The 11539-nt window shown below is 31.2% G+C and overlaps 2 protein-coding genes across 2 annotated transcripts; one reads left to right on the top strand and one right to left on the bottom strand.

The window, feature by feature from the left end:
- Positions 1-3184: 3184 nt before the first annotated feature.
- Positions 3185-5269, bottom strand: LOC108337586 (pentatricopeptide repeat-containing protein At1g14470). Its single transcript, XM_017574142.2, has one exon. It carries the CDS (start codon positions 5198-5200, stop codon positions 3287-3289), a length of 1914 nt encoding a protein of 637 aa, XP_017429631.1. The 5' UTR covers positions 5201-5269; the 3' UTR covers positions 3185-3286.
- A 3550-nt stretch (positions 5270-8819) lies between these two features.
- On the top strand, positions 8820-10662 carry LOC108336647 (protein NUCLEAR FUSION DEFECTIVE 4). Its single transcript, XM_017573117.2, has 2 exons — positions 8820-9960; positions 10139-10662. Exons 1-2 carry the CDS (start codon positions 8846-8848, stop codon positions 10560-10562), a joined length of 1539 nt encoding a protein of 512 aa, XP_017428606.1. The 5' UTR covers positions 8820-8845; the 3' UTR covers positions 10563-10662.
- Positions 10663-11539: the final 877 nt, after the last annotated feature.

Here is an 11539-nt window from a genome sequence, read left to right as displayed (position 1 = left end):
CAGATTGTGCAATGAACACCTCAATCAATAACGATTCTACATTCAATGAACTCCTAAGTTAAATCGGTGAAATTGTCTAGTGTGGTGACCGAAAAGTTGTCACGCATATTGATTATTGTCGTCCAGTAAAGGTACGTAACAACCACCTCATGCATGATACAACTTCAATAAAATGTGACAATAATATTGCACAGATGATCGTACGGTGGAAAAAAGTACAAATTATTGACATATTTGTGTTACATCCAAACACTTCTGAATATATTGAACTTTTCGTCCAAACCAGATCTTTTCATCCTCCAACTCAAGCTGAACGCTACAAGGATCTCAAAGACTAGACTTATATAGATGAACACGGACAAAGAAGAAATAGATGGATATATTAACTTTGATGATAATTTGTAATGTTTAAGATTATTTAAACTATTTAAGACTCTTGAAGAGTTCAATAATTGTTATAATATGACTTTTTAATGTTATGTAATAATTTTTAAGTTTTAAATAAAATTCCCCTTTTACATATTTGTAACGAGTTCTACTATTTATTTTTATTATTTTACATCTCAATAATAAATATAAATTTAAATGCTAATCATCAAAATAATATTTTTATATAAAGAATATAATTTCCATTATGGATTATACAAAAAATAACAATTATAAATAAATTATATTCTACAATAATTTAAAGTAAAACAAAAATAAAAAATAAATGTATTTTTAGCCTAAACTCTCTAGTAATCTATTACAACCATTGTGTAATCGATTACCACCTGTGTTTATAGAGAAAAATTCTCTGGTAATCGATTACAGGGATAATGTAATCGATTACAGTGTTTGTTTATATAAAAAACTCTTTAGTAATCAATTACAGGGTTTTTATAATCGATTACCATGTGTGTTTATACAAAAAACACTATGGTAATCGATTACAGGGTTGTTGTAATCAATTACAACGTTGTAATCGATTACAGAAATCCTATAATCGATTACCACGAAACCCTACCCCTATAAATTCAACTTTTTTCTCTCTCCTCTTGCACAATCGTTCTTCCCACGCACAGAACAGCGCCCCTCCTCCATAGAAGGACCTCTCAAAGCTCAAAAAACTCCTATTCTTCTACTTCATTCACTTATAATCAACATTTTCCCATTCCCTTTTCAATTCTCTTCAATTTGCACCGATTGGAATCTCAAATGGAGGATTCTTCAAAGAGGCAAAGGGTTAGAGGCTCATCTTCTGGTGCAGGACGTCACCGCCGTTAACCTTCACCGATTGAAAGCTCACCCTCACCCTCACCACCACCATCACTGATTCACCACACCCAAATCTTCTGTTTTCAACCCCTGCACAATCATAGAGGTATTTCTAACTTTTCTGTGACCGTGAGGTTATTAAGCCTAAATACCTTGATAAACAATATTTTAACGAAGAAAATTTTGAATTTTACCACATGTTGACAAATTTGAGTTTGGGTAATTTTGTTTACGATTGCGCACACTTCTACCCTGATTTAGTGCGTGTTTTTTATAGCAACCTCAAAATTTCTGACAATGGAACCATTAAGAGTGAGGTAAAAAATGTTAAAATGATTATCAAACCGAGCCTATTAGCTTCCATAGCCAACCTTCCATCTGTTGGCTTGAATTTTGAGGGTAACTTACTTGAGGAATGGGCGGATCAATATAGATTTACGAAGTAAGACAAATTATTTCTTTGCCCAACAAACCCCTTACGGATAGAATTCTAGCCGATTCTTTGACAATTGAGGCTAGAATATTACATTATGTTATATGTCGTGTTTTGCTTCCTCATGTTTCTAAAGTTGCACAGGCTACCAAGAATATCTATTTTTAATGTGGATTATAATGACAACAAAACAGATAAACTGGGGCCATCTCATCCGATATAGGATGAAGAAGGCTTTGAGGCCAGGGGCTCCTTAACCCTATGCATTTTTGGTCACACGGATCCTACAACATTTTAAAATTCCATTGGATGATGAAATACCTGCCCCAGAAAACAGGAAGATCACAATAGCGGCAGAAACAATAATGTCATTTGGATTTCAAAAAAATCAAGACCATCATCAATGGGTTCACAAAAATGCTCCTCCTCCTGAACGCCATCGTGTAGGACGTCCTCAGCAACAACCACCTCCCCTTCTTCAACAACAAACTTCTTCATTTGATGACGTGATGAGGGGTCAATGATCTGTGAATTTTTTGGGGACAGTTTCAACATTATGAATGATAATATGCATGCTAGATTTGAACAACTGGAGCTAAACATGGTGACCGCTTTGATACCATTGATGCTCGAGTTGAACATCTAGAGCACAACATGAAGTATCTACAACGTCATTTTGGTTCATATGACGGATCTTCTTCATAAATAGATTTCAATTTCATTGTATTTTCTTGTAATTTTATTTTTAGCTTTTTCTTTGGTAATGCATTTCAAATTTAATAAAATAATTGACATTTCCTTTATGACTTTATTTTATGGTTTTCATTTGTATTTACATTCAAAGAATAACTTATGGTAAACATAATAATACATGTAAATGTCATCAACAACCATGTGTTTACAATAATTAAAATAACTACACAACAATAACATACACATATGTTAAAAAAATTATGCCAATGTAATCAATAAACATAACATACATTGATGGTGAAGAACCAAAAAAACTATTTGTTTTAACACCAAAATCTTCTGGTAATCGATTACAACCATGGTGTAATCCATTACCAGAGAGGTTTTGCCCATTTAACCTGCTGGTAATTGATTACAACCATGGTGTAATCGAATATCAGAGAGTTTTTGCCCATTTAACCTGCTGGTAATTGATTACAACCATGGTGTAATCGAATATCAGAGAGTTTTTGCTTACACAAGGTGAAGTCATGCCCTCCTACACGACTTCAGCATGCAGTAATCGATTACCAGATCTTGTAATCAATTACAACGCCCTAAAATTGTTTTTGGAGTGTACGACTCCACCTATGACCTTTGTGTCAGGGTGAAGTCGTGTAGGGAGTCACGACTTCTTCATTTGAAGTCGTCTGGCCCCCGACTTGCCCACTTTGATAATTTAAATTTTTTTGCCTATTACATAATTTTTGGTTCAAATTTGCCTACGTATAAAAACCAAATTACAACATATATCCTGCCTTCCTCAACTTAACCTTGAGATTTCTTACAGATTATAACCTTGAGATTTCTTACAGATTATAAATACATGACTATTCATGTGGTATGTTTTCACTGATGAACTTACTAGCTATGCTCCACCCAGCTCCAGGCTGTTGTTTTCTTCACTCCCTGTTTTCTCATTTTATCCCTAACTTTGTCAACATCTTTCCACCTACCAGCCAAAGCATATATGTTGGAAAGCAACACGTAATTTCCAGAATTATGTGGTTCAACTTCGAACAATTTATCTGCAGCAAGTTCCCCGAGTTCAACTTGTTTATGAATTCTGGTAGCATTTAAAAGAGAACCATAAATGCCAGCATGGGGCTGCATTGGCATTGTTTGAATCAACTTCATAGCCTCTTCTAATTTACCTACTCGACCTAGCATATCAATCATACATGCATAGTGGTCTACATCAGGAACTCTGATTGATTCAAAAACTTCCCAACCCTCATCCAATAATCCTGCATGACTGCACGCAGTCAATACCCCAATATATGTTATGCGGTCTGGTTCAATACCATCTTCTTTCATTTTTGACATTAGCTTGATACTTTCCGTTCCATGCCCATGGGCTGCTAGCCCGGAAATCAAGGTGTTATAGGAAACTAAATCTCTGTTTTCCATTTTTTGAAATATTATTCTGGCATCCTCCAGATCTCCGCATCTTAAGTACATGGAAATCAAAGAATTGTATCCAGAGATACTAAGCTTGATATGGTTTTCATTGAGGATACTGACAGCCCAATTGCCTAAGCCCAGTCTTCCAAGGTGTCCACAGGCAGAAAAAACAATCACCATAGTCACCTCATCTGGTTTTGAATCTTTACTCGATATCATTTCCTTGAACAGCTCGATTGCCTTTAGTGACTCCCCATTTTGAGCATAACCAGCAATCATCGAATTCCAAGAGACAGTATTCCTTTCTGGCATCTTATTAAAAAGGCCTCTTGCCATAGATAAATTACCTACTCTTGCATAAGCACCAATCATGACATTCCACGTGACAGAATTCTTACAAAGACCCAATTGGTCAAAAATCTTCTGAGCTACCTCAAGGTTACCGCACTTTGCATGCATATCAAGAAGAGCTGTCTTGACAAAATAATTTGAGCGAAACTTCATTTTGCCTAACTTTTTGACAATTGACTCAGCTAGGCAAGGATCACCAAGTGATGCGCAAGACGACAGAACAATTACCCAAGTTGTTTCATCTGGTTCAATACCAGAGCTAAGCATCACATTGAACAATCTTACAGTTTCTTGTGCTGCTCCACTCTGAGCATATCCTGATAGCATTGCATTCCATGATACCACACTTCTTTCTGGCATCTTATCAAAATATCTCCTTGCAACCTTTAAATTCCCCATCTTTGCATGTCCAGTAACCATGGCGGTCCAAGTAATAACATTCCTTTCTGACTGGCCTATCGTACGAAAAAGTCTACTGGCTTCATCTCCATTCCCGCACTTCCAGTATCCAGAGATTATGACGTTCCAATCTGCAACAGTTCTATCGAGCATTTCATCGAACAGTTTCCTGGCAACCTCAATATGTCCATATTTAGCATAGGTAACCATAATTGCATTTCGGACATGATGATCGCGACTGTGTCCTAGTTTCAGTAAATGAGCGTGAAGTAGCGCGCTGGACTTTCCTGCAGATTTTATCAAAACCATATAAAACGATGCATCAGGCTTGATGTCGTAGTATCGCATATGTTTAAAGAAAGAAGTAACTTGTGCGGTAGCAGAGATTTGGGAGTAATATCTGAGCATGCAGGTGAAGACATGTTCATTGGGATATGTTGCTACATGAAAAATGTGCCAAGTGTAGTTTGAGGGTGCAAGGAGGCGCGTGCATTCGGTAAGGAGAAGCGCCACCCAGTGGTTGCGGTGGTGCTGGGAGTGGAGGACGAGTTGTGCATGGAGCTGTCTAAGTTGATGAAGATTTGCTACTTTGCCTGTAATGCTTTTTTTGCTCAGAGGTGACATGCCACTATGCAATTGCAGAGTTAAACAAGAGGTAACATTGATATTAGGCTGAGACTAAAATCTGACTCTTCTTACCTCCTTATGATAAAGTACATGTAGATTATGTAGATTATTAAACGTTGTATATCACATACTTCTTTTTTTAAGATTTATAATTTGTAAATTTAAGGGTAGATTTAAAATTATTTTTTATTTTAAATTTTAATACATTTTTATTTTTAAACTTAAAAATAAATAAATATAACTTTTTTAATTTAAAGGTATTCATTTTTTTTCATATTAAAAGATTTTTATGATATTTAAGTTAAAATGTATTAAATCGATAAAAATTTAATTCAGTTAAATTATAAGAAATATATCTATTTATTTTTATTTTTTATGTTTAAGAACCATATTAAAATTAAACTGATATAAATTTTAATTTTATATAAAAAATTTAAGAATTAATAATATATTTATTTTTTGTTAATAAAGTAAGAAAGTAGATATATTACTTGATTTAATTATAAGAGAACTGGTTAAGTATAATTTAGTCAATTATAATTATATATTATTAAAATAGATTTGATTATATAGTATAATTTATTAAATTTAATTCATTATCATTATAACTAGATCTGATTAAATTAAATTGAATTTGATTAGATGAAATAATCGATGATTAAATCAATTATCCATATCTAACAAATTGAATCTGTTAAATAAGATAATTGATTAAATATTATTTAATTAAGGATCACTGCCTCTAATTATTATATTGATTTTAATTACATAAAATATGATTTAATTCCTTTTTTAATAATTAAATTTTTTGGACGGTTAAAATAATTGAATAAAATATGATTTGTTAGTCTGTACAATATTTTATTAAATCGAATTTTATTAGATAAGATAGTAAGATTACATTTCTTTTTATATTTATTTAGAAGGAAAGGATGTCGGATAGTTTAATTAGTTACCACCGGTCTAATGAAATAAATTTTTTTTATAGATTAAGATAATTGATTAAATACAATTTAATTAATTATCTCATTCTATTCTATTAAATTGAAATTGATTAAATAAGAAAGTTCTTTATTTGTACTTAAATCCATTTAGGAGGTGAGATTATAATATAATATATCTAATTAAATTAAATTTGTTTGATAAGATAATCAATGAAATATAATTTTATTAATTATCCTCATATCTAATTAAATTTAACTTATCACATAAAATATGATATAATATTTTTTATTTCATTAAGGGGTGGGAGATGGTATAAATAAGAATGTTTGTGTGATAGTTATACCACACAAAACATGTCATTGTAAGAGTTGAGAGTGATTACCCATTATTGATCAAAACTTGGTAAAGGCATATTTGGTGAGCCAGAAAAGCCTCCCAGATCTGAAAAAGCACGTTTTCTAACGGTAAATTTCGAAACTCTTAACTAATAATTCATATACAATGTGTGGTTTATTAGATAATATGTTTTTGGACCGTTTCTTCATGTATCTCCAATTCCTTTCATACCTTCAAATTTTAAAATTACTCCTCAGTATATTTCTTTTCATGAAATAAAAGGTGTATGAAACCTATATTTTAATTTGGATACTTCAATAAATTTCAAAATTCGTACGCTTTGATAAATTTCAAAATCAACAAAAGATTTAGATGAATTTCGAAATTTATTTACACTTTGTTCACTTGAATGAATTTGGAGGAGAGTGCTTGAATGAATTTGAGAGGATTTAAAAGTAAATTTTTTGTTGTTTATTTGAGTGAATTTGGAGGTAAATAAGAGTGGATTTAAAAGTAAATTTTTTTAATCTCAATCAAATCTTACACTAATTCTTACAAACTTTACTTCCAAATTCACTCTCATTTATCTCCAAATTCACTCAAATAAACAACAAAAAATTTACTTTCAAATCATCTCAAATTCATTCAAGCACTCTCCCCAAATCTATTCAAGTGAACAAAACCTTAGACTTTTAACGAATTTTGAATTTGTTGAAGTTTCTGAAAAAAATTTCAATAAATTTAGAAATTTGCCAAAGGATTTTTCTTTTAACAGATTTTGAAATTCGTTGAAGGAAAAATCCTTCAACAAATTTCTAAATTTATTAAAGTCTTCAAAAAATCTTTCAAAAGATTTTAAAATTTGTTAAATTTTTTTTTTAATAAATTTCAAAATCTATTGAAAAAAAAATCTTTCAACGAATTTTAAAATCTGTTGAAGTCTTTAAAAATTCTATTTTTAAAATCCGTTAAAATTATCTAAAATCTTTTTAACGAAATAAAGCATAAAAGATGGGAATGTAGGTTCTTCAAACTGCAGAAGGAAAAACCTTAAAAAAGAGTTACTTTAAATTAAAAAAAGTTATATAAAATAGTTTAAGAATTTAAAAAAATTTGGAAGTATAAGAAAAAATAGTAGGAGGTGTAGGAAGAAATGCCTGATGTTCTTAAGTTGAAAATAAGTTAGAAAATCTGGGTGGCTGGAAATTTTGCTCTTTAGATTTTCCTTATTTTATCTTTATAATGTGTTAAATAAATATAAATATACTGTGATTTTTGTATGTAAAGACAAAAACAGAGTGTGTAGTAGAAAAGGAAAGTGTATATAACATGATTATTGGATTATATGAAATATATCGTGGTAGAAGGCAAAATCACTAAATATATATTAATGATTCATTTTTTTTAATTTAATTACAAAAAAAATTATAGTAGTTTTTTCTCTCAGCATTTATTATTTATCATGAAGTTAGGGCGAAATAGAAGAGGGAAAAAAATAATTTTTCTTCATTTTCTTCTGTTGTAATATATACACATTACCGTATACAACATGTAATCCCTAGAGCTCACAAAAAAACAATAACATAAAAATTAATGTTAATTATATAACTTTTACTATATAAATTAATATATATGATAAAATTTCTCTTTTGCACCAGGACAAATCATTCAGAATTTGAAATATATTACAGGACTTATGAAAATAGTTTATAACTATTTTATGAAGTTTTTCGATTTATATATTTTTGTGTTGCAAAATTGTAGGAAATTAAATACTTAAATATTTTTTGTTATCCCAATTCTTTCTAGTGTAAAAATCTCTGGAGAATATCTTAAATTAATAAATGCTCTTAAATTCATATTAATGTAAGATAGATCCATTCCTCCCGCACAATCTTTTCAAGCTTATAGGTCGTGGTTGATTCAAAACCACATTTTACTTGTACAGCCACATTATTCCATTTAATTCCTTAGTATTTTTGTTACCAGAAGCTTCAAGAATGTACTCTTGCATTAGCTTTTGTCCAATAATTTGTGTATATCTGATTAAAAAACATAAAATCAGAGTATTTAAGATATTTTTTTCGTTTAGGACTTCGTTAATTAAAATTTACTAATTTAACTACATTTATTAATATAAGGTGATTAGATATGTGTTTTTCTTATGTAATAGAAAATAAAATTGGAAGTATTATAATTTATAATTACTTTGGACAGATAAAAAAATATATTGGAGAGATTAATTAGGTGATGACTAAGCATATTCTTGATTTTGGTTTTCAGCATATATAAGACCAACACACATTAGTTACTGTGAGTTAAGAAGTGTGAAGTTCAAATTTTCTCACCAACTTCTTCACAATGCCTTCAACTGCCTTTCAATGGCTGAGTCTTGTGGGCATCATTTGGCTCCAATCCATAACAGGAACAAACACCAATTTCCCTGCTTACTCATCACAGCTAAAACAGCTTCTTTCCATCTCTCAGTTTCAGCTCAATAACCTTGCTTTTGCCTCTGATGCTGGCAAACTATTTGGTTTTTTATCTGGCCTGGCTTCTATTTACTTACCCCTTTGGCTTGTACTCATGATTGGTTCAACTCTTGGACTGGTTGGCTATGGTGTACAATATCTCTTCATTACAAACCATATCTCCTCTCTCTCCTATTGGCATGTCTTCTTTCTTACTGTTTTAGCAGGAAACAGCATTTGTTGGATTAATACTGTCTGCTATGTCATCGCCATAAGGAACTTTCCATCTGATCGCCAAGTTGCTGTGGGGATAACAACTAGTTACCAAGGGTTAAGTGCTAAGGTTTATACCACCATTGTTGATGTTGCAGGACACAAAAAAAGAGCCATAGCCTTTCTCTTTCTGAACTCAGTCTTGCCTTTGCTAGTTAGCCTGATAACAACTCCTGTGATTAGAGAAATTGAAGTCACAAGTCCTAAACACAGTAGGGTTGGATTTGATGTCATCTTTGCCATAACAATTGCCACTGGAATTTATGCTGTCATGAGCAGTTTGGAGTTTGTCTCAAACAAAATATCTTCACTGGGTAGCCTTATTGGTATTCTAGTGTCCCTTCTCATGCCTATGTTAGTTCCACTTTCCATGATGATAGTAGGGTCATGGCACAAAAATACAGAAAAACAAAGAGTCTATAATTTCACTACAGAAGCTGGTCATGACGAGAGAACGGAAAATGAAGTGAAAGAGGATGAAGAAAGTGAAGAAGTTCATGATGTAGGTGTAAGAGAAGAAGTAGAAACCAAGTTAATGTTGAGAAGACTTGATTTCTGGTTATACTTCTTCGTGTATTTGTTTGGTGCAACACTGGGTTTGGTGTTTCTGAATAACTTGGGGCAAATAGCCGAATCCCGAGGCTATTCTGGAACTTCATCGTTGGTGTCTTTGTCTTCTTCTTTTGGATTCTTTGGACGTCTCATGCCATCTATAATAGATTACTTTTACAGGTAAATAATTCATTTTCTATCTTCCTAGTTATTCCTGTCTAACACCAACCAGTACCTAGTGCATTTATTTTGTAACATAATTCAAATAAAAGACATAAATGTGTTAGTTGATATACATAAATAAAGATGAACCTGCTATTAGATTTTTATTGACATTTTTGTCTATGATGGTATGCAGGGACAACAGGTGTGCAATATCAAAACCAGGTTATATGATGGTATTAATGGCTCCAATTGCTGGGGCGTTTTTCTTACTGCTGAACAAGACTCACCTTGCCTTGTATGTTAGCACTGCCATAATTGGAGTGTGTAATGGTGCAATAACTTCAATTGCTGTGTCGACGACCACTGAACTATTTGGAACCAAGAATTTCTCAGTGAACCATAATGTGGTGGTAGCCAACATTCCTGTGGGGTCCCTTTTGTTTGGATACTTGGCTGCTATTGTTTATCATAAGGGAGGGAATGAAAATGGAAAATGCATGGGCATGGAATGCTACAGGAACACTTTCATCATATGGGGTTCCTTTTCTTTCTTTGGCACTTTTTTGGCTTGCATTCTACATCTTCGGACTCGCAAGTTTTACTCACATAAACTATAGGATATATATATATATATATATATAACATGGATGTATACGTTTTTTATATACAATCTAATACACAGTCCGTATACTATTATCTTGTACAAGCTTTACAAAGCATTGCGTTGCCATTTTTTTTTTATATTATGGATGTAATTTCAGTTTTAAAATGATTATACTTATACCCCCATAAAAGAAAACGGTAAAAAAAGAAAATACATATAAGTTGATAAAGTATGGTATGTTTGTAATTTGTTTTATCTTTTATTGCATGAGTAGTGATGAAAGGAAAACAAAATCAATAAATAAGCTATGCATAATTAAGATACCACACCTTGGGAGAGATATAAAGAAGATAGATAAATGTAGGTATAATAAATTGTGTGAGTAGAATGAGAGAAAATGATAGCAAATGTTAATTGAACACTAATTAGTGATTTAGATAGGTATGTAGACCATTTCAATGGTGATTAATCAAAATTATAGGCCAAACAGTAACACACCTATCAAATATAATGATTGACATATATGTTTACTTGGTTGTGAAGTGCCGTCATGTATTTGTGATACGAGAATGGACAACAATATAGTTTAAACTGTGAAATCTTTTCATAATTTACTTCTATACCAATAAGAAATCTAGTCTCCATCGTCTTCGTTAATCAAACTCTCTCATTCTTTATTTACATAAATTTCATAGAATACTCCAAAGCTGAAAAGTTAATTTATATTTATAAAATAGTGATGCTGTTAAAAATTATTAAACCACCTTTTATATATATATATATATATATATATATATATATATATATATATATATATATATATATATATATATATATATATATATATATATATATATATATATATATATATATATATATATATATATATATATATATATATATATATATATATATATATATGGTTTATTAATTTATGTAATCTCTAAAAGTGTATTAAATTTTAGTTGACAAAAAAATTCTTATTTATAA

This window comes from Vigna angularis, chromosome 7, assembly GCF_016808095.1.
Source record: "Vigna angularis cultivar LongXiaoDou No.4 chromosome 7, ASM1680809v1, whole genome shotgun sequence".
Classification (NCBI taxonomy): Eukaryota; Viridiplantae; Streptophyta; class Magnoliopsida; order Fabales; family Fabaceae; genus Vigna; species Vigna angularis.
The sequence above is the reverse complement of the archived record's forward strand: the minus strand, read 5'-3'. Positions and strand labels throughout refer to the sequence as shown.